Source organism: Sciurus carolinensis, chromosome 17 (genome assembly GCF_902686445.1).
Source record: "Sciurus carolinensis chromosome 17, mSciCar1.2, whole genome shotgun sequence".
Lineage (NCBI taxonomy): Eukaryota > Metazoa > Chordata > Mammalia > Rodentia > Sciuridae > Sciurus > Sciurus carolinensis.
In genome coordinates, this window is record NC_062229.1 from 52,034,583 (window position 1) to 52,059,140 (window position 24,558).

At 35.2% G+C, this 24,558-nt stretch overlaps 2 protein-coding genes across 9 annotated transcripts in view; one reads left to right on the forward strand and one right to left on the reverse strand.

The window, feature by feature from the left end:
• The first annotated feature begins 394 nt into the window (after positions 1-394).
• Asb14 (ankyrin repeat and SOCS box containing 14) lies at positions 395-24,511 on the forward strand. 8 transcript variants are annotated; one of them, XM_047530575.1, is made up of 11 exons: positions 395-497; positions 1,063-1,187; positions 4,368-4,423; positions 4,881-5,012; positions 5,109-5,267; positions 9,781-10,026; positions 13,917-14,088; positions 14,528-15,071; positions 16,653-16,806; positions 17,541-17,741; positions 23,063-24,507. In XM_047530575.1, exons 2-10 carry the CDS (start codon positions 1,069-1,071, stop codon positions 17,717-17,719), a joined length of 1,761 nt encoding a protein of 586 aa, XP_047386531.1. In that variant the 5' UTR covers positions 395-497; positions 1,063-1,068; the 3' UTR covers positions 17,720-17,741; positions 23,063-24,507. The 8 variants fall into 8 exon arrangements, with proteins under 8 accessions (XP_047386531.1, XP_047386528.1, XP_047386530.1 ...); XM_047530572.1 differs by having other exon boundaries at positions 397-497; positions 969-1,187; positions 23,063-24,506; XM_047530574.1 differs by having other exon boundaries at positions 397-497; positions 1,000-1,187; positions 23,063-24,506.
• Appl1 (adaptor protein, phosphotyrosine interacting with PH domain and leucine zipper 1) overlaps positions 19,520-24,558 on the reverse strand; it is a 37,185-nt gene continuing 32,146 nt past the window's right edge. Inside the window, exons 21-22 of the mRNA XM_047530571.1 lie at positions 24,203-24,292; positions 19,520-23,140 (exon numbers count right to left, since the gene is read on the reverse strand). Coding sequence (XP_047386527.1) covers positions 22,994-23,140; positions 24,203-24,292 — 237 coding nt within the window. The 3' untranslated portion in view covers positions 19,520-22,993. The remainder of the gene's footprint in view (positions 23,141-24,202; positions 24,293-24,558) is intronic.

The following is a 24,558-nucleotide window of genomic DNA, read 5'->3' on the forward strand; positions in this document are numbered from 1 at the left end:
TCCTGAGGATTCCAAGAACATTTGAGGCTACAGTTCTGTAACCCAAGGAAAATGTAGGTACAGCTACCCAGTGAATTTGGACCACTGAACTGTCACTTTAGATAATTTAAAATGCTTGACCTCTCTTAAATAGGATATTAATTCTTATTTGTAGTGGCTATGTGCATGAGTCTTAAGAGAATGAGTTCTCTTTGCATAGCCAACCCTCTGCAAATGTTTTTTATCCTAGGAATAAGATGTTTAATCCTTTAAGTTTGATGAATCTAGTAGAGAAGAAAAGAGATCATGTTTCTAAACAGAGCTAAACCACATGTTAAAAAAAAAAAAAAAGTAGAATGTGCCAGACTGTCTTATGATCAAGTATTTATAGTAAAGCTATTTATAAAGATACTTACAGGGGAATGGAGATCCTAAATATAAGTGAAAATTCTGAGGCGTACATGTGCAAATCCTTAACAGTGAAAACTTCAGTGCTGTCCTAGAGGATAAAACAAAAGGTAAAGTCTTTGGTATATGATCAAACCTGTTCTATACTAAAACAGTAATATTCTTTTAAACCATTTGGATTTTGTCTAATAAAATACATTGCTTTTACTACCACATTTATATGTTGTATTAAGGGAGTACCATTAGCCCTATAACATGTTTATTTTTATTGTTTACTAAAGAAAATATAACTTTCAAAATAATATTGTATGTAGGAAATGTATTCTTTTGGTTGAGTGCTATAATAACTGAGAAAAACTGACAAGGCAAGTCTAAAATAGATCAAACATAAGCATTTTCAAGTTACTATGGCACTGACCTAAGTCTTATATGAAAGATTGTTTTCCTCAATAAGTTTTAAGTAAATGCTTACTCATAGAGACTTAATTGTTTAAAGTTTATGGAAAAAAAAATTTTAAATGAATATTTTGTTTTTCTAACTTTTGCATTTTCTTAGTTTTTAAATCTTGTCAACTTTTTAGTTTTCTAAATTTCACTTCCAACTTCAAGCAGCTGATAATCTTTTCACAACTGGAAAAATATTTTTATTTCATTCTGACTTTAAACCTGTCCAAGTTTCACATGGATAATTACATCAGTGATGAAGACACAGACAATGACTTTGACACCCAGCTCATCATTCAGCAAAGTTTACAGGATATTTACAAGCCAGAAACAACACAATATGCTCCTGATGAGAGGTAATGGCTTTCTCAATGGCAGTGTGGTATTAAGTATTCAACAGCTGAAATTGTTGTTAGCATTACTCTACTATTGTGCTGAAAACAGGAGAGAGAATACAAGGAATTTTATTTAAATTTTATATTTTTTTTATTTTATTTATATACTGGGATCAAACCCAGAGGTCTCATCCTTGCTAGGGTAGAGTTCTGCCACTTAGCTACATCTCCTAGCCAGGATCTGTCATAAAATATGAAAAAAACATGATATCTGAGCAGACAAGAAAAACTTTTAAAGATTTCAGAATTTGATCAGTAAAGAAAACAGTTGAAGGAGATTAACTGGAAATCTGGGTGAGGAGATCAGTCTAGAAATCAGAAGGAAGAAATTAATGAGGTTTCTGAAGGGTTAGAGAAGAACTCTAACACATCTTGTTCTCACGGAAGAACATAAGTCCAACCAAGACACATAGAAAATTATTTCAGTGAGATAAGTGAGGATGGAGTCCAGTCTTTGATCTACTCAAATCAAAAGGAGGAATTATGTAAATTTAACTTTTCTGAAGATGTAGATTCTGTTACTACAGTAGTAGAAGAGGACCAGTGGCTCCCTCTGTGGTAAGAATCTCCCTGGATATGGGCAGTTCACGATCAAGTGCACCTACTCAAATGCTCTCTTGGATGATCAACTACTTCAGCCCCCTGAGGTAGAAACCATTGTTTTTTTGGGTGGGGGTAATAAACCCAGTTTGCTTGGGATAGTGACTTCTCTTTGGCCTGCTGGCGGTAAACTGGATAGATGTCTTATAATTAAATATGGAGACGATAAAGTATAACAAACTATTTTTTAAAATGAAACAAATTCATCACTATGTGTCACACTATTTTAAGCACTTTGTACATATTAACTCATTTAAATTCTAATTCTCATTTCTTCTCTGTAAGGTGGGTACTCTTATTATCCTCATTTAGAAATAAGGAAACTGAGGCACAGAAAAATTAAGTGACTTACTCAAGGTCACAGAGCTCATTAAATGAAGAGCCAGGCAGTGTGACTCCAGCCTGTGTTCTTAACCACACGCTTTTTCTATACTTTTGTGTCCACTTTAGGAATAACCTTTAAATATTGAAAGTTTTATAAAGAAATTGGGCTTATTATGTTATCTTTTATAACTTTGTGATTAAAATTTTAAAATGTACAACTACATAACTGAACTCCTAATTTTAGATTGAAAGATAAAAGAAATTTTGACTAAGAGGATTGAAATATTTCAGAGAAATTGAAATTGTAGTTATACATTTCATTTATTAGACTTACAAGAACTGTATGATACTTAGGATGGATTGCCGATTTGGTCAGGCACTGGCAGGAATTAGAAAACTAGAATATACGTATATCATGTAGAATAAATGGCTCTACCCAAATGTGTGTACAACAAACATGTCCTGATTTTTAAATTTAATGTAATTTAATTTTATTTAATTTAATTTATTTTATTTTTATTTTTATTTTTATTTTTGGTACCAGGGATTGAACCCAGGGGTGCTTAATCACTGAGCCACATTCTCAGCCCTTCTTTATATTTTATATTTAGAGACAGGGTCTTGCTGAGTTGCTTTGGGCCTAGCTAAATTGGTGAGGCTGTGATTGATTTGTGATTCTCCGAGTTGCTGGGATTACAGGTGTGTGCCAATGTGCCCGGCTCATGTCCTGATTTTTGGAACCTATGAATATGTAACCTTACATGGAAAGAGGAAATAAAACTGCAGATAGAATTAAGGTTGCTCATCGCCTAACTTTTAGATAGGGAAATTAGCCTAGGTTATCCAGGTAGGTCCAATGTCATCACAAAGTAAAAGAAAGAGGCATGGGAACCTGAGAGATGGCAGAGAATGCTGGCCCAACAATGCTGGCTTGGAGGAAGGAAGAAAGGGGTCCATGAACCAAAAATGTAGGAGGCCTCTAGAAGTTGGAAAAAAGCAAAGAAACAGATTCTTTCCTAGAACCTACAGAAGGAACACAGCCTTCCCGATACTCTGATTTTACTCCAGAGAAAGCCATTTTGGATTTGTGAATTACAGATCTTTAAGATAATAAATGTGTTGTTTTAAGCTACCAACCATGTAGTAATACCTTACCACAGATATAGAACTCTAATAGAATACTAAATCTTTAAGTGCAGTTTTAAATGTTTAAGATAATTTAATTGACTAAATTGGGAGTAGAACAGATCGTCTTAGGGAATTTATTTTCTTCAACCTGGGTTCATTGAATTATGAAGGAAAATGGGAAGGGGACAATATAAAAAAATCATATATTGAGCCCTAAAGCTTCAAATATTTTAATAAAAGCATTTAAACTGCTAATAGTGTTTTATATATATGAAATATATATATATATATATATGAAATGTGAATCTGTTCTCATTTTTCTTATATTTGTTCACATTTTTATATTTGTAGATGGGCATAGTACCTTTATTTTATTTATTTATTTTATGTGGTGCTGAGAATCAAATCCAGTGCCTCACATGTGCTAGGCAAGCTGTACCACTGATCTACAACCCTAGTCCCAATAATAGTGTTTTCTGAGCACAAATTCAGACCATGGATAGTTTTAAAAATTCACTCCCTGATTATTTACTATTCTTATTTTTTGCTAGAATCACTGACATTAGAGAGTGGCCATTAAATTTTGCCATGTGATGGTGTGATATTTCATTCCCAGGCAAGTTTGAGTCAGGTTCAGCACCACTGACTGAAATCCAGGCTGCCACATAGTCCTTTCCCTGAAGAAGTTAACAATCTCATGAGGGATGACAGACATGGGAAAGGAGTTTCCCTAGGATGTGTTAAGGGGCACACTACATTTTACATTTTAATAGAAGTATTTCTCTTTCTCTCTCTCTCTTTCTCTTTCTCTCTCTCTCTCTCTCTCTCATTTTGTTTTGTTTTGGGTGGTACTTGAAGATCAAACCTGGGGCTGTGTACATGCTAGGCAAGTGCTCTACCTCTCAGCTACATCCCTGCCAGCACCATTAGAAGTATTTCTATTTAGCCTCAGTCATTGCTTTATATGGGAGTTCACCCCTGATTAAACTGCTACCTTTATCTTTACCTTTTCTTTTTGGTTAAATCAGATTCCTTAGTTTCCCCCTCAATTTTGGAATTATATATACATAATGGTTTTTTCCTCTACAGCTTCCATTCCTTTTTGAGTGCTGACTATAAGAAGATAATTGAAACCATAGAGACAGTTAAGTACTCTTCCTATTCTTCCTTAAACTTGTGTTAAGATGTGATGGTGGGGTGACAACTGGTAGCATTTTCTCTCCATACTCAGGAAGTCTAGAAGCAGGTTCTTCCAAATGCTGAGCACTATGGAGGTCCATAGCTGATTGTCTAGAATTTGATGTGATTTTCTGAGAGAAAATTCTTCAGCACAACTTAGCAAAAGAGCTCCTGGGTTCTTTTATTGACAGAGATATTTTTCTGTATGTAGCAAGACTTGGGGATGTTCTCAGACCCAGGTGTTGTGCAGTGTTATATAATAGGCCTTAATGTCTATCCTGTGACATTTAAATGTCTTTTATAAAAGGTGGCACTCTGATTCTGTTGTCTTATGCACTACCTTTAGTGGGGAAATTCAGAAACAGATGGGTTTCCTTGCATGTGTGTGAAATGTGAATCTGTTCTCATTTTTCTTGTTAATAGGTGAGGAAGATGCATTGTCAGACTTAACCAAGTGCCATTCTGCTTTTGATGAAGCAGATGGGATAGGGTGGATTCCCCTGCATAAGGCTGCAGTACAATTAAATAAAAACATTTTAGAAATAACCCTGAAAGGTAAACCCCCTTTTGTTCTTCCTGATGCTTCTGAGAAATAAACTTAAAATTGATTTTTGAATCTTAACCTGTATGATAATGACAAATTTATTTCAGCTTCAAAATCCAGTATGTGGGAGCAAACCACCCATAATGGTGAAACGCCACTTTTTCTGGCTGTCAGCAATTGCCTCTTAGAAAACGCCAGTTTTCTTCTTCTCAATGGCTGCAATCCAAATGCTAAGAATTTCGAAGGCAATTCTCCTCTTCTTACAGGTAAATGACTCCTCTCTTGAGAAGAGAATGTTGCTCTATCTCCCCTATGCCCACAGGTTTCAAAGACAGCTCTCTGTGCACAGTTGCAACACTGTCATTTTGGTCCCAGCTGACCAGCATTGGATCCAGACCCTCAAGAAGCTTTCTGTAGATCAGTTTGTGAGGTGGCCTGATGCAAAATCTCTGCCTAGTTAGGAGCAGCTCATGCATAGTGCCTTAAGAGAATCAGTCAATTCTGGTGTAAGACACATACAGAAGGGAGCAGAGTCATGGAGCATAGATGAAGGGCAGGCAGCTGAAAATTATTAAGCAGGTAGTCAGATCTCTAGATTGCTTCTTCCACTTTGCCTGCTGGGTCAGACTCCTCCCTAGCCCAGTAGAATTCTGAATGTTTATTCCCTGAAGAGCTTAAACAGAGGGTCTCTGGATCAGAGAATTTAGGTGAGAGTAGGAGTACTTAATTGAAAACACTGGAGGAATTAAATAAACAGACACCACCCAACTCCCCTCCCACAAGGAGGCATCCTCCCATCAGGATCCTAGAAAGCTGGCAGCCAAGCCTTTATACTCTCCAGAAAGAGGCTTCTCTGGAGAATCTGATCAGCCCAAGAAGATCTGAAGATACTGACACTGGGGGCTTCAGCAACAAAAAGCCAAAACACACCAACCAGTAGTGAAGCCCATGGTCTGCAAGCCCCACCCACAGTTTAGAATTTCCAATCGGCATAGTTGTCCCCCAGATCTTACTCATGAGTAGATAACCAAAAACTACCTGAGGAAAGTCTTCGACAGAGATAAATTACTTGGAGGAAACAGATTATTTAGGAGAAATAAATGGTAAAGGAAATTATTAATTTCTTCAGAGAAGTTAAAGAAATAAGAGTACAAAAAAAGTCCAAGAACAAAACAAAAAAAAATGCTCTTGAAGATTAAAAATATTAAAACAGAAATTTAAAAAAACAAATAATGCTAGAAAATGAAGTTTAAGAAAGCTTTCAGAAGATAAGAAATGGGAAACAGTAAAGGAGAAATAAGACAATTAGAAAGAAGAGCAATATATGAATAACGGGAGTGACAGAGCAAAGAAACAAGAAAGAGATACTCTATCATGAATTTAAAAAGTCAAAATGATAATTTCCTAAAATAAGAGACATATTTCCAAAGTGAAAAGGTCAGGTGATGAATTCAAAGAGACCCAACATCCTCAGCACTTTTTTCCAGTATTAGAGCAATTAGAGCACTTTCATAGCACCTTATAAATAATTATTAACAGAATTAATACTGACTTAACCAGAGGTATCTAGCAAGATTCCATGAACATTTTGTACCCAAGAATTGGTGAGTGAATAATGAGATGGGTAAATTCAGTTGTGTTAGCATTTTGAGGAACCAAGAATCATCATGCAAATGTGCATTAACAGCATTAACAGCAGAAGAAAAGATGGTTATCAGAGAATTTTGGTTAACAAAATTAATCAAAAATAGCTTTCAGAAAATTAACATATGTATAACTAAACAATGCAAGAATAGAAATGAAAATATTAATGATTTTACCAAAGAGGTGTGATTGAGTCTTTTTTCTTTCTTTTCTACATATTTAGTCTAAACTTTTTATTTTTTTTTTTTTTAGAAAAAGCATTTTTAAAAAGGCCCACACCTGGGACAAAGAGAAACTTCCACAAATTTCCTGAAAGAGAAAAAATTGGAACATATCATATACAAAAGATGAAAGATCAAAATAGTTTCAGAGTTCTCGACACTAACTAGATGCTTGATGAAATTGGTGGAGAATAGTTTCAGAAATACTTTTTTCTTTAATTTTTTTTTTTTTTTTAGTTGTAGGTGGGCACAATACCTTTACTTTATTTATTCATTTTATGTGGTGCTGAGGATCAAACCCAGTGCCTCACATGTGCGAGTCATGATTCCAGTCCTAGTTTCAGAAATTCTGAGGGAAAATTATTTCCATCTTAAAATTCTATATTTAATTAATCTATTAAGTCTGAAAGTAAAGGCCTAGAAGACACATATTTTCAGATGTTGAAGATCTCAAAAACTTTTCTCCTTCTTACACCATTAATGTGTTAATGATGTAGGACAGAAGAGGTTGAACATGAGGAATTTTCAGGAAGCAGTTTATTTTAGCCGTAGCAGTTCAGAGGGGGCTCATCCCTAAAAAATCTCTGGACTGAGAGTCTGGAAATCCTTTTAGATTTATACTCAATGGGATGATTATATGATAGTGGGTGGGGACATTTTACAAGTTTTTTTTTTTTTTTTTTTTTTTTTTTTCTGCAGACATGGCATTTACAAGAAAGAGGAAGCTACAAACCATAGTGCCCTCTGCAGAAATTTTTGCTGATAATCCTGTTGACATCCTTTGTAAAAATCTTTCAGACAAGAGAAACTTGTATATTACAATAGGGTGAAGGTCTCTGGTCTGCTTCATTAATGGAGCAAATGTTCTACCAACATGGAAGTAAACTAGACATGCCAAATAGAAGGTCCAACCTAGGTGGTAGGCAAATGAGATCCCCAAGATGAGGGGGAATGGCACTCGTAGGATGGCAACATGTTTCAGGCACTGAGTTCCAGGTTAGAACAGGTCAGAAGAGCTGGACACAGTGGTGCACACCTATAATCCCAGTGACTCAGGAGCTTAAGGTAGGAGGATTGCAGGTTCTAGACCAGTATTAGCAACTTAGTGAGACCCTATCTCAAAATAAAAAAATAAAAAAGAACTGGAGATTTAGTTCAGTGGGTAAGCGCCCCTGGGTTCTATCTTGGTACCAAAAAAGAAAAAAGAAAAATTCAAAAGACTGCAGGTTTCTTCAAGATACAATAGACTTGAGACAGTTTAGAGAGTTGAGGGTTGAATTAGTGATAAGCAAATCCAAAACTAAGCAAAGACTGGGGGTGTAGCTCAGTGGTAAAGCACTTGCCTAGGCATGCAAGCTGCCTGTGGTTCAATCCCCAGCACCAAAAAAACAAACAAATTAGGTAAATGAAAGGTAAATGTAAGACAAGTATTAACTACAGGGAAAACAAAAGATGTACAGGAAAGGAAACATAATTAAGGTTCAACTTTTTGAATAGCAAATATAATAAAAATAAGGGAAAAACTGAATATTTATCTAATAAAAATTGTCATAAAAAGTACTAAAAGGATATGGAATGAGAAATGTGTGTGTATGGTGAGCACAGAAGAAAAAACTTCATTTTCCATGAGAAGTCAAGTTACACCGAAACTAAAAAAATTTAAAAAGTGGCAATGTAAACAGGGCTATTTATAAATATAATTATTAATAACAAATAATCAGCTAAAAGATGCTCTAGTGAAGGAAAAAGAAGTTTGTAAAGAGATGGAGAACTCTGTAGTAATTGGCTCTTTAAGACTTGAAAGAGTATAACTTTCATGAAAATAGTGAAAAATTAGAGAACAGCGACAGAGCTCTACTTGGAGGTCTCATCTTGGTTTGTCCCAAGGTGCCCTTAGGCTTTGCATTCATAGGAGGAAAAAAACCAAAACACTGAACAGAAGAGCCTTCTCTGAGAAAGCCCTTTATAGCATAAGAATGAAAACTCTGGATTATGTCTAACCTCTCTAAATCTCAGTTTTCTCATCTATAAGATAGGGATAATAGTATTCATCTTGTGTGTGTACAAGTCATATATAAGAAAGCATTAAGCCGTGAAGCCTGTCATAGTGATATGATGGTAAGAATTGGTACCTAAATATTTCCCTGTTCATAGATATGGAAGATGCTGGGTTATAGTGAAGCAAACTCATCAAGAGATTTCTCAGAGACTTCAGATCACCAATGTGCAAAGTGAATTTTTTATTGATTTGTTTATTTATTTAATGTGGTGCTGAGGATTGAACCCAGTGCCTCACATGTGCTAGTCAAGTGTGTTTACCACTGAGCTACAGCCTCAGCCCCTGCAAAGTGAATCTTGAAGAAAGTGATAGTGTATACAGGGTTCCCAAGTCTTTGGGGATGTGTGTGTGTGTGTTGTTGTTGCTTTGTATTATAAAATTATTTCTTCACAAAGAACCTCAAGGGACTTTCTGTATAATACACATTTCCTATGGGTTCAGCCACTCATCCCAACATGCAAAATAAAATTGCATTTTAGTCATTTGTTTGCTGAGGTAGGTTCTGTTGCTGTTTTTTCTTCTTTTAAAGCAGCGACAAGCATTTCCAGGACTGTACTGAATATGTAAGTTGTTCTTTTTTTGAGAAAATAAAGATACATGAAAACTTTATATGTATGAGCCAGCTAAGCAGCCAATAGACATGAATTGGTTATGGCTATCAGAAAAACAAAATAAATAGCCCATTGATATATTATTTGACATACACTGTATTTTATGTGTTTGCTAAATTTATAATGCAGGGGCATGGGAGTAGGTGGGAAGAGCTCCTTCAGAAGGCCAAGGGACACTAGCTGGTATAACACTCTGGCCTTACTCACATCAAATATAATGCCCACCTCACTTCTAATTTCTTAGCTGTTCTACGTGACTCTTATGACATGGCTACCTTGCTGATCAGTCATGGAGCGGATGTAAATCTACGATGTGCCAATGAGAGGACCGCTCTCCATGAAGCAGCCAAACTGGGCAGACAGGACATGGTGAAGCTTATGCTGGTTTCTGGAGCACACCCTGATCCACGAAGCTCCTATGGATTCACTCCACTTGCTCTTGCTGCCCAAAGTGGACACACTGAAATCATGGAATTATTACTGCAGAAAGGCAAGATTTTCCATATAGTCAGCATACTACCAGGGGGTAATTTGATTCCAGTGTTCTCTTCTTGATGGAGAGCTTCAGAATAATAGAAGTTAACATTGTATTTAAGATCAACTTAAATGTTTGGTAAATTTGTGTATTAATGTTGGACTAAAAAACCTAAAATAATCAAAGACAATTTCTTATTTGATGTGATATAATTTCCCTAAAATTATTGCGATACAGGGAGACTCTTATACTGTTGGGGGCTGTGCCATGTGGGCTGCACGGGGATGGTGCCTGGTGGCCAGCCGGAGGTTGCTTTGATCACATTGGCAGTGAGGAGGTTGATTAACACAAGCACACCCAGGTGATTTGTCATTGGCTGTATTCAATTAAGTCCACGCACACAGTGTGCACAGGTGTTCCCGAGTGCTCCTGCTCGTGCCTGCTCGCTTTAACCTTTGCCGTGATAGGGCACCTGGCTCCTCGTCCAATCTCAACTAGCGTGGCCCCGCCCTCCGCCTCCTGGAGGGGATATAAATGGGCAGTAGGCAGAAAGAAGCAGCAGCAGTAAACAGAAGCAGCTAGCAGAGAGAAGAAGCAGCTAGAAGAAGCAGCTAGCCCTCAGATAGATAGCACCTAGTTCACAGGATGCGGGACACACCTCTAAGATGAAGCAACAGAAGTATAAGAAGAAATAGATCACTGACAAGTGTAGAAGCCTCTCTTTCTCTAAAACTTTCTCTCTAAGCAAAGTTTCTCTTCCTCTAAGCAAAGTCTCTCTTCCTGATAAACAAAGTTTCTCTTCCTCTAAGCAAAGCCTATCTTTCTCTCAAAGTCTCTCTTCCTCTATAAATTAGTGAATATAGGAAAAGTAGTTTATTTTCAGTCCACCTCCGATAAATACCTGCGCAATTGTTGCCACAGGCGGCGACATTATACTTAATGTTCCTTTAGTATTCTTAGAAGATAGTTGTTTTATTTAAAAAACATTTTTGTGCCCATGCCCTTTCCTAGAATCAAAATCAAAGTCCCTGAAACATTCTGTACATACTGTTGCTACTTATGCTAAGTCATGAGATAGTTTAATCTGTAATGGAATAGCTTTGAATGTTAGGAAATTATTCCAGATTTCTTCTCTTTAGATCCCAGTTCTCTGTTCTATTAATAATCAAAACTCCCAAGAGAAGGGGAAGATGATTTATATTTATTTTTTAAAATATATATTTTTAGTTGTAGATGGACACGATACCTTTATTTTATTTATGTATTCTTATGTGGTTCTGAGGATCCAACCTAGTGCCTCACACATGCTAGCCAAGCACTCTACCCCTGAGCTACAACTCTATCCACCAATTTATATTTATTAAGTACTTTCTACACAACAGGCATTAAGCTGTTGCCTCATGTAATCCTTTAAAAAGTCTGTGAGACAGATATTAATCTCATTTTGCACTTAAGAAAAGAGGTTCGCAGATGAACCTGCCAGTTACAGGACTTCTCTTCAAACATGCTTCCTCCCTGCCCTCAGCACTGTAACTGTGGCCATTTTAGATGCTGGTTTAACTGGCAGGGACTCTCAAAGAACTCTGGCATTTGCCAGGTGTAGTGGCATATGCCTGTAGTAACAGTGACTTGGGAGGCTGAGTCAAGAGAATCAAAAGTTTGAGGCTAGCCTTAGCAACTTAGTGAGTCCCTAAGCAATTTAGTGAGATGCTGTCTCAAAACAAGAAATGAAAAAGGATACAACCAGAGAAATGAAAAGTTGTACTCCATTTGTGTGCAGTGAATCAAAATGCATTCTGCTGTCATGTAAAACTAAATAGAACAAACAATAATTTTTAAAAAAGAAATGAAAAAGGGTTGGGAATGTGCTCAGTGGTAAAGCACCCTTGGGTTCAATCCCCAATACCAAAATACACACACACACACACACACACACACACACACACACACGTAAGGCAACAAATTTTCAATCCTTTGCCCTTCAAAAAATCAGGATCATTTGACTAGAGGGAGTTCAGTAATTAAACATTTCCCTTAGCCCCCTTACAAAGTAATTTACACAAAGTAACTATTTTAGTCAGATTTGTTGTCCCTGTGACCAAAAGACCTGATGAGAACAACACAGAGAAGGGAAAGTTTATTTGGGACATATGTTTTTAGAGGTCTCAGTCCACAAATGGCTGACCAACTCCATATCTCTGGGTACAAGGTGAGGCAGAACATCATTGTGGAAGAGTGTGACGGGGGAAAGAAGTCAGGACATGGCAATCAGGAAGAGAGAACACAAAATATAAGCTCCAAAGACATGCCCCCAGTGATCCACCTCCTCCAGCCACACCCTACTACCTATAGTTAGTTCCTAGTTAATCCATAATACTGGATTAATTCACTGATTAGGTGAAGACTCTAATAATCCAGTCATTTCACCTTGAAAATTCTTGCATCATTTAACACATGAGCTTTTGGAGTACACCTCATATCTAAACCATAACAGTGACATAGATAGTAAATGGCAGAGCCAGCATTTGAAGCCATATCTGTCTGATCCTGCATTGCTAGATGGCAAGATGTTATCACAGAAATAAGGCCTTGGTCTGGAAGATCTTTGTACGAATCCAAACCATCTTGCTCATTTACTAGCTTGGGTGTCTTTGGGAAAGTTACTTAAAACTCAGTAAGTCCTAGTTTCTTCATCTTTAAAATGAAGATATTAGCATCTACTTCTGGGGTTTGCTGTGAAATTTTGAAATGATTATGCACATAATGAACACTCAATAGATGAAGGCATATTAGATTTCTTAATGCATTCTAGGAGTGGCATTCTTGGGCAGCCACTATACCCTGATGATTCTTATCTACACTAAATGAAAGCCACTATATCATCTTTTTAAATGAGTTATGTGTCCAGAATGCTCTCCTTAACTTTCATCTATCCAAATGCTACTCTTTCTTCAGAGCCCATTTTATTAAGTCTTCCAGAACTGACCCAAACTTTTCTCTTTCTTTCACCTCCCAGCTCCCCTCAAAGCCCCAGCCCTAGAACTTCTAGAAGGCATTTTGCCTCTACTTGTATTCTTATCCACACCACTCACATAATACTTAGAATACAGATATATTTCTTTATAGCTATTAGAAATCCCCATCTTCATTTAAAACAATTAATATCTTTTACTATGAATAGTCCCTTAAGAACAAGTTAAAAAAGAACATATGCCCCTTTCCACCAAAATATCATTTGATGTCATGGTGATATAATTCAGTTGGTTATTACCATTGTATATGTAAGCATATTGTGAGGTAAGTGGGCTTTGTAGACCGGTTTAGAAATCCACCTTTTTTAAAAATATTTTTTTAGTTGTCAGTGGACCTTTATTTTTGTTTATATGTGGTGCTGAGAACCGAACCCAGTGCCTCACACATGCCAGGCAAGCACTCTACCACTGAGCCATAACCCCAGCCCAGAAATCTACCTTTTATGAAAGTATATCTACTAGAAAGTTTTAGTTACAAACAACTTATAAAATTACTCTGAAAGCCAGCTTATCTATAATTTACAAACTGCTTGTACATTCCCTCCACCCCTCACCAAGAAGTTTATAAATTGTTTGAGAAAAGAGCTACCTATTTTATTTCTTTGATTTTTAGGTCTTTGCTAAAGTAAAGTAGGTATGCATTGATTGATTTTGGTGGTAGTGATATACTTTTTTAAATGTTTAGTTGTAGATGGACACAGACCAATACCTTTATTTATTTATTTATGTGGTGCTGAGGATCAAACCCAGTGCCCCACACATGCAAGGCAAGTGCTCTACCACTGAGCCACAATCCCAGCCCTAGTGATATGTTTTTAAGATTGTGTAAATACAATGGAAAATAATTTTTGCATAATAACTTTCTCCTCTTAGGTGCTAATGCTCATGGTCAGGCCTCTGATTCCTCTTCCATCTTACTTGAAGCTGCTAGAGGAGGAAATCCAGACTCCGTGACTCTCTTGCTAGAATATGGAGCTGATGCCAACATCCCTAAGAATTCAGGCCACCTGCCCATTCATGTGGCAGCTGACAGAGGACACTTATTGTAAGTTCAATTACATCATTGTAAACATTAGAAATAGTAATAGCTGACTTTTTTAATAAACAACTTCTAGGAATTTTCTACTTTTTCTCTGATCCAAAAACCTAAACTTTAAAAAAACAAATCTCTGGACCAGTTAGATATTGGTAAGGCCAAGTATCCTCTGTAGCTACTAAAGACACAGAACTGTTTGCAATATGGGAAGCTTTGGGCCTCAAATGACTAGGCTGACATTGAGTTTTAAACCCAGACAGTAGTGCCATTCAGTTTTACTTGGTATCTATGCTGTCAGACAAAGGAATTAGCTTTTTTATTGGGGAAGGGTTCTACCTACCACCTGATACTAATACTACATATACCATTAGTATAAAAGAATCATAAACAGGATAACTGTGCATCCTGATGAAACCATTTTGAAATGCACTTTGAAATTCTTTCTCAGAGCTCTAAAGATGTTGATTCCAGTTACGGACCTTGCTGCCATTAAGCGGAGTGGGATCAGTCCAGTTCATTGTGCAGCGGCAGGAGCACACCCTCAGTGCCTGGAACTTCTCATCCAGGCTGGATTTGATGTGAATTTCATGCTAGATCAGAAAATTCGTAAACACTATGATGACCAAAGGAAATCAGCTTTATATTTTGCTGTATCAAATGGTGACCTCTCTTCAGTTAAGCTGCTTCTGGGTGCTGGAGCTCTGCCTAATCAAGACCCAGTTAACTGCCTGCAGATAGCCCTTAGGATGGGTAACTATGAGCTGATAAGTCTACTGCTAAGACATGGTGCCAACGTCAATTACTTCTGCAGAGTCAACCCTTTGCATTTTCCATCAGCACTGCAGTACACACTGAAAGATGAAGTCATGCTTAGGATGCTGTTGAATTATGGATATGATACAGAACGATGTTTTGATTGTCCTCATGGGGACAAAATTCATCCTTCCTATACTTTTGAAGGCTGGACATCTACAGTTATTAAAGATACTATGGTAAGGGCAAGGGTTGTGGTTCAGTGGTAGAACACTTGCCTAGCATGTGTGAGGCACTAGGTTCAATTCTCAGCACTGTATATAAATAAATAAATAAAATAAAGGTTCATCAAAAGTTAAAAAATAATTTTTTGAGCTGAAGAAAAGTTAAAAAATAATTTTTTAAAATGAATGCAGCCATATATTTCAGTTATATTTTTTCCTTTATCTTGTTAAAATGTTGCTGGATTCCCAATACCTGTACCCCTTGAGTTTTGGCTCTTTTAGCATTTGATTAGTTTTCTTTGGTTACTTTTCTGATGAAAAAAAAAAAAGTCACAGTATAGTTGACTGCTCCCCTTTTGAGATTTTTCTCACGCAAATCCCCTAGTTTTTTTCTGACCTGATTGATCACTCCTGTTTTCCCCAGTTTGAACTTTTCCCTTCGCTTTTCAAATGGTTGCTACTTTTCCGTTCATTTCTAATGTCATCTCTCCAAAAGGCCCTTCTTAAGTAGTCCCCTTTCCCCATCACTCTTATCGTGGTCATTTCTCTTGTAGAGTTAGACTTTCTGAATATTATCTTAGTATTTTAGTGATTGTACCCCCACAAATATCCTGTTACATGTCTGTGCTTAGCACATAGTAGATGCTCTATTTTTAAATCCTTGAATTCATATTACCAAAATTAAGAATAAAAATGAAATGGTAAATTGGAAAAGCACCTTGAATCAAGTCTGCAAAGTGACAGGCAAAATATTCTTGTATTTATTATTTTTAGGTGATTAATGTAGAACTTGATTTCTATACCATTAATTCAGAATCAGGGGATATCTGGTATTTCATGACTGTTCATATAGGATTACTTGATTTCTCATCTGGACATCTTATCTCAGAGCATGTAATTATTTAAAAGCTGAAACGATAAGTTTCATATATCAGGGTTGGATTAAGGTACTGAATAACAGAAAAACCCCCAAATAAAAACTTTAACCAAATGTCAGCCAGGCATACTTCACATGCAGTCCCAGCTACTTGGGAGGCTGAGGAGAGAGGGAGTTTAAGATCAGCCTTAGCAACATAGTGAGACAGTCTCAAACTAAACCAATTGGCTCACTCCCCCTCATATTGAGGGCAGAAGTAAATAGCCTTCTAACTGAACAGTGTCATGATTCACAGAAACAGCTCACATCTGCATTCCAGCTTGCAAGAAGAAAGGAAGAGAAAGCACCACAGACCTTGCCCTTCTTGCATGGTATTTGGGGAGTTGCTCAGGCTTCCATTTACCTCTCATTGGCTGGAGGTTAGCCAGGTGGCCACACACCAGCTGTAAGTGAAGCTGGAAAGTTAATCTTTATTGCAGAGAGCCAGGTGATCAACCAAAGGAGTTAACAGATATGTAACAATCTCTGCCACAACCTCATTACCTCTCATATGGTTCTGCTGAAACAGTAAATATTTTTTTCCAGATGTTAGGACTAAGAAATTAGATGAGGAACTGAAGACCTTGATTCTTGACTTTGAGTTTAGTATTCTTGTGATTACTATGCTAAACCATAGTTACTTTTAATGCTTTTCATTTCTTTTCTGATTTCCCCTTCAGTTCTGTGAAGTAATAACTTTGTCATGGCTGCAGCATCTCTCTGGAAAGGTTGTTCGAGTGATGCTTGATTATGTTGATCAAGTTCAAATCTGTTCAAAGTTGAAAGCTGTGCTCCAAAAACAGGGGCTCTGGTCAGAAATACATTTTATCTTGAGTGAGTATCTGTCTTGTAGAAAACTTTTACCAAAATACTAATCATATTATTTGTTCTTTAGAATATTCTTTGCTTTAAAAGCTTGAGCTGAAGAAACCAGAAAAATATTATTCCTTTCTAAAAACAAGTTACTGTTCATGACTACATTCAAGTTGTACTTACTACCATTTTCCAGTAGATAAAATGTTAGGTAATTGCTTATTATTATAGATAGGTAACACTTTTTTCCCAATCCAATTAACCCATGACTATGAAGGAACATTTATGACGTGGCAATAAAAAACAAACAGATAAAAAAGATCTAAATTTGTAGGGGATACCAAATGACACTTTTCCAAACCAAATTCTTTCAAAGGTGCACCTAAGTCAAATTAAGAATTTATTTTATCCTATTTCCCCCTGGATGGGGATCTTTAGTTTTTGCCCTGTCCCTGATAGACAGAATGGAGGCAGTTAATAGAGTTAAGTTCTTAGGGTCTCATAGGCGAGATGCACAATTGATTTGTCTTTGGATTCCAACTTGATGTGCCTCTGAAATCATATCTATGCAAAGGATTGCAATGAGAATTGAAAATTTTTCCTTATTGATATTCGCATTTAGTCACAGCCAATGCAAATCCTGTTGGCTTAAGTATCTCATACATTTGCTAACTAAACCCTAAGATCATTTAAAAAAAAAAAAAAAAAGCAATTCTTTCTCCTTTTGGATAACATGCCTATTTCTTCCATTTTAGCAAACCCTCGCTCCCTAAAACATTTGTGCCGCCTAAAGATTCGCAAGTGTATGGGGCGCTTGCATTTACGCTGCCCAGTCTTCATGTCATTTCTTCCATTGCCCAATCGTCTAAAAGCGTACATCCTTTACAGAGAATATGACCTTTATGGACAAGGAATTTTTACTGGAACCTGGTAATCAAACTATTCTAGAGGAAAAGGTATAATTCTGTAGCTTATTTTCTTAAAATGCAATTTGTTTTCTATGATTCATATATCTTACTCAGTAACTAAAATAACAATGTAGTCTACCTTCTTTAAAAAGTTGCTCTGAACACAACCTTTCAACATATAAATGGTTAGAATTCTAAAGCTAGTTTTAAAAAAAAGCAAAATCCAACTAGTGAATATTTCAAGTAAGTAGTAATTCTGTAGTAATCTTACATTAAATGTATAAATTCAATTTCTGTGTGCTCAAAATAATGTATGCCATCTGACAATTTTAGTTTTTTTTTTTTTAATAGAGTCTTAGTGATTGTTTTGAATATATAGTGACTATATTACATGCCCTGGAAGTAAACTATCCATGTGCCAAAGTCCCAGCTCTTTTTTTTTTTTTTTTTTTTCTGTACTCAGGATTGAACCCAGGGAGGCTCTACCACCTACTACTGGACTACATCCCCAGCCCTTTTTACTTTTTATTGAGATAAGGTCTTGCTAAGTTGCTGAGGCCGGCCTAGAACTTGTAATCCTCCTGTCTTAAGTAGCTGAGATTACGGGCATACACCACCACGACTGGCTTTGTTTCTTTGTTTCTTTGTAGGCAAGTAGAGGGATGGGGTAATTCAGTTAATTCAAATAGAATGTTCAATTGAAAGTTCATCATTAACAGGAAACACATATTGCCTCCCTCCTCCTTTCCAAAAATTTTTGGTTATGGCTTACCAATTATTGATTAGTATAATTAATGCAAAGGAAATTAAAAAGTGTTTTCAAATGGATAGGCTTATGCTGAACATAGCCTGCTAGTGGACACAGAGAGGTTCAATGATTGCAGAAGATGTCAGATTAAATTATTTCTTTATATTCTATACTGCATATAACTATAGAATGTTAAGTTCAATTTTTTATTTCTATGCATTCTAAGTTGCATCTAAGTATAGGTTTCTGTATGGAGATAGTACAAAAAGAAACTGAAAAATATTCATTCAGCCACATCCATGTCAAGTTTAGAGGGCACATCAACAGGGACAATAGAGGTAGAATGATGTTCATTTTCTCCACAATTCCATTAACTATATAGCTTTGATTTTAGATATTCAATCTTAACATTTTTTAGCATAATAGTCCATTTTAGTGCAACTAAAACTGTATGATTTCTGATGCAGGAATTGATTCATGGTTACAGAGACCACTTCAGTAAGCACAAAGACTTAGAATTATATTTAGTTTTTTACATTTAAAATTTGCAAAACTAGCTAACAAAGTTTTTTTTTAAATCAAATTGCATGTGCTTATAATGAAGTGATAGTTTATATATATGTAGATATGTCAATATACAAAAATACATTTAGGATATACATGTACTTACATAATTCTAAAATTAATTTCATCTATTCCCTTGACTTTGTAAAAGTATATATACATTTTTATAAAATTCAAAAACAAATTAGAACACAAGTAGAACTTAAGTTATATACTAAACTACAAAGGGTATACAGCATGAATATATATTACTATTAAAACCACAGGTTCAAGCTACTTACGTTGGAAAACACAACTATTTATCCCTTTAAATTAGAGGAATTTCTTCAAATAGGACCCAACGGTATTAAGTATACATTGTCTGTAACATATGTAGGGTAATTATCAAGAAAAGTTACTAGTAATGAATTATAGCTTGCTTTTACAACAAACTTAAACCAGTAAGTGACATCATCATTCAAAATTACTTGGAGAAATAAAATTCGGAAAATATATCAAATATTTTATACAAAAAGACTGTACAAAAATCAGACTTTATTATACATTAAAAAAATCTAACAACATATTTCCTGAAGCCTTGTCAGCAAATGCCTATTTTGACAAAATGAAAAAATAAGTTCTCTGTCCTACATGTATACCATGATCACATAAAGGTGAGTTCTTCAAATCCAATTCTAAAGGGAAATGTTACATGACTTAATGGTACATTGCATGATTAACTGTATCAGTGAAATAAGAATTAACCAATTCACTTACATTACAAAGTCACTGAATATACAAAGCAATTTTACATATTAGTTATAATTTAATCCCCAGTTCTCATATTAACTAAAGTAAATTACTTATGAGTACAGCCACAAGAGATTGGTTAAAAAATATAATATGGTTCCAGTTTCAAATCTTCATATTATTAATTAATGTAGAACAGAAACTTCATGAAAAAAAAGTAAACCAAACTTGCTAAAAATAAAATGAAGGGTTTGCCTGTTACAATTGGTATATTTAAATATTTAAAGTACAATTCAAATGCAAGGAGGTTGTCAAAATAAACATATTTTCATTTTATTCAAGTGGCAAAAGGTTTTGCTAATAAATACCCTAGGTTATTAAGGTCTGTCAACATTTGTAAGATGCAAATTTTAAACACTGTGGTTCCTATATATACCTCAAAATTAACTCAGATGCCTTTATCACATGAGATTTTATGTTACCTAGGAAGTTCTGCACATCCTATTGTCCTTTTCCCAAGAGTAATAGAAACAACAAATTTAGTTTATGGATCCTGTGAATTCTTTTTAAATTGCACACAAAGTAATCATTATAGACATGACAAGAACTAGATTAGCTTTATGGACTTTTGTTCAAGGTACCAGTTTCAGTCCCTCATTAGCAAATTTTCAAAATTCTGAAAGGATACAGTAATAATTGATTTTTTTTATCTATTGATTTCATTACTATAGTTACAAAAGTACTGTCACATAGTTAGCAGAATGTATAGCAGAATTAGGCAGCCTTAATTTCTTTCCCTGAAAAAAAAAATGCAGTTAATTTCTACAAACCATTAAATATAAGTTTATGTCAGAGAAAAGATATCCCCAAATCTAATCCAACTGCCATCAAAGCATGTCAGAGTCTCTGAAGGGGTTTCAGAGGAGGAAACAACAGATCAACTTGAACATTAAGATGAAACCCATGAGCAGCTTTCTTTAAATGAAAAGGAGAGCTTATTAAACTTGGTGCTTATAGGTCTGCAGTAACAGAATAGTTCATATAGTTTAATAGTAATGGAAGAGAAGTTGAATCATTTAAAAATGCTAAATTTACTCATGACTTCTATTTGGCATTGGAATGCATTTGTCCTATGGACATGGGCATATTATTGTGGTAATTCTTATGAACATGACTTAAAACTACAAAAAAAAAAGAACTACAAGTCTGTTCAGCATCCATATGTCTACCAATACCTTTTAACTCTAGCCTAAACTTTGATCCAGAGTGCGAACAAAGGGCAGCACTTTGCTACCATGCAAAGGACCAACCAAGTAAAACTGCCTCCTAATGATGACTTCCTTGTAGGGCAACAGATTTCATGTAAACTTAGTGAGGTGACATATAAAGAAAAGACTTAATGAAACTGAAAGTTTACCAATCTCAAAAAAGGTTTTAAATGCATGAATTCCCATGACTAACCAAGTACTGACCACAAATTTCAACTTTAACAAAAGGAATGATACAATATTGTGAACGCATTCCCTTTAGTAGGCACAAAATAAACTATTAATCAAAAAGTATTCCATGAATGTCTACTTTCTTACTACATGTTTTAGTATCATAAGGCTTTAAGGAGTATTAAATAATCATTACTCCCATTTGGCACATGGATAAAAAGAATATCATGAAGCTATGTATAATTACCCCACTCCTACAGAAAACAATGTACAAACACAGTATGAAACTGAGCTATATTTTGAAAGCTTTTAACAGATGCCATTTCTAATTCAGAACTAAAAGGAAAAAACTACATTATCAAAGGACAAAAGAATTTTTCCCTTGTGAAATTAGTATTAGTGGCTAACCTATTGAAAAATTTTAAATGTATAACTATGTAAGATATTTTACTCAATATATTTAACTTGTATGTATATATAGGTATATATATTTTTTCATGTAGAACACATGAACATAACTTCTATAAACCATGTTTAAATCTGAGCAAAGTAAAAGAAATCAATTTCTGACAGAAGATAGGCAGTATAGAAATGTTATTTTAACCCTGGTAGCACACTAAAATTCTTCCTTTGTCAACTTCCCCTACTAGCAATACCAGGCAATTTCTTTTCAGTCTTTAATGGAATCAGACCTTTTTACTCATTTGTAAAGTATTTAAAATAATTAGTGCAACTATTCTATGCGCATAAATTAGTTATTTGCCTCTGTGGATATAAAGTAATGATTCAGTACTTTATCAAAATATGGGATTATGAAAATACTGGGCATCTCAGTCTTATCAGTCTGAAGTTTAAAAGATTACATTTTCTAAACTAAACTCTGGAAATTTCTACTTTTAAGCAGTAAACATAATTGTTATATCACTTCTTTTGAAATGTCATTTGATTATCAGTAAAAATCATTTCACATAATGCTGAAAATACAATTATCATCTTGTAACAATATCTTTACAAGTCAGTCCTAATCTAAAATTGATTTGAACAAAAAAAATCTTTTAATGGATTTCAAAATCTTATTTTAATCATTACTGCTCTGCAGTAACAACTGAAGTCCCAACCTGAGAACTGAGAATATGATAATAAAATGCCAAGGGCTGTATCAATCTTGAACCAAAGACAAAAGCTTTTTCACTACTGGCATCAGGCGTAGTACATCAGAGAAATGTGAGCAATCCAAGAAAGTGCCCTGCAATCAACAGTAACACCTGCCACAATTGGAAACATTAAGTCTAAAATCTCTAAGGATTTAATACAAATTCTATTGCACAGTAAAAATTATTAAAATATTTGCAAATTTGTAGAATTCTCTGTAGAAAGGGTCATGTTGTTGAACACTTCTTCACTGCCAGCAAAATGTTCCTAATGAAAGGGAGGGAGCATACCCATGAATATATGAACCTAAGAATAAATTATTTCTGATGGGCATAGCTAATTACAACACAAGATTAAAAGTTAAAAATTTGAAGGAAAAAAATGCTTGAGCAAGTATAATTCCTCAGCAATCTACTTTAGGGAAATAAGGAAGTTTTGTTTAGACAAGTGGAATTTAATGTTAATGCATAGTATATTATTTTTAAGGAAAAAAATGTAAAACTAAGTCATTAAGTTCAATTTTTTTTTTTTACATGAAGCTAAAAACAAGCAAATATAACATGTAGTCTCCTCCTTGGTATTCCGACATTGTTGTTACCTTGTGCCATTTCACCACAGAAATTGTCAACTGGGGGCGGGGGGTTGTCAATTAAAAAGCAATGGTAAGTTTATGCTTCTGATTCTCTCTTCTTTCCTTCTTCTCCCAAATCACTCTCTTCTGACTGGCTACTGCTAAGAACAACAAACTGCCCCTCACTACTGGCTTGGTTTGTTCTACTAGAAGCAGCTATCAACCGACTCTGTTCTTCCAAGTCCTAGTGGGAAAGAAAGAAAAGGAACTAAATTAACTGTCTGCAGTCAAATGAAAACTATGCAGCTAAAAATACATGAAAGCCACTTCAGTCCTTTTGTCAAAAACATGTATGCATAATCCTAGCAACCCCATAAAGAGAAAGGCTATGCCCAACCATTGCTACACCAAAGTAAATTTGGCATCATTCTAGAAATTCTGTAAAACCCACAAACCAAAATCTCTGGTATTTTCCTCATTTTCTTTTTTATAGCCAGTAATCAAATTCAGACCATAATCTCTTATTATATACGACATAAGTAATCTCAATTCTCAGAAAAATCCTCATGACGGATCACCCTGTACCTCATGCCTTCCTCCTCTTCAGACCCCTTGTCTAATTCATTTTGCTAAATCTGATATCACCTTCCTTCAGTAAGCTATCAAGGGAAGTCTGAAGACTTCAGTGTCATCTTTGCCATTGCCCCCTTCTTTGTCCATACATCCAACCCACGACCAATTCTTATTGATCTTTTCTCCAAGTATCCCACAGCTTCTTTTTTTTCCATTCCTATTGTCAATGCCACAACCCATAAAAGGCTCTTACAGCCTCATGTATCACCTAATCAAGATTTTGTTTGGAAAATTGTGTAGCTTAATGTTATTCTTTTGTGGGCTTGATCCCCAGCATTGAAAAAAAAAATTATCCTTTAATGGATAATGAATTGATATTCCTAGCAACATTTAAAATTTAATTCATCTAGAGGGCAAAATGGTTTTCAGCAATGACAATTAAGTCCATACAACCTCTCAAAAGAGTGGCTTTGACAAGACAACCCTCATTGGAATATGAAAGTTCTGGTATGTTCATTTAACAGGAAGTCACACTAAACGTCAGTATAGCTTTTGTGTAAACACAGCAGACTTCAGATGTTACTCTTTTCTGCCATGCTATGAATCTTATGGTTATGAAGTAGATGAGCAAGAAGAAACAGACCTTCATTTGAAATTCAAATCTGAAAGTCACAATTGTGAATTAAGTGTTCACAAACACCACATAGAAGATCCAGATATTAGGGATGCATACCTTTTCGATCTGTTTTTGTTTATTGAGTTCTTTCTGTTGCTTCTCTTTTACTCTCTCTATTTCTTTTTGTTTTTCTGATGCCCTACGATCCTAAGAGCAAATAAATGAATAAATGAATAAAACTAATGAATTAAATATGAAATAATTTTAAATTTTAGATATATCCATTAACATGACCTTTGTAACTTTTTGTACCTTTTTTTGTATTCATATATGTGAAGCACACCATTTTCATTTTATGTTAGACATTTATCCAGATTATAAATAGTTTATGAGCTATAGCATCTATTGTTAATATTGCTTAGCAAAATCATTTACTTGCCAATATGAAAGTCACTTCTATTATACTACTTAAC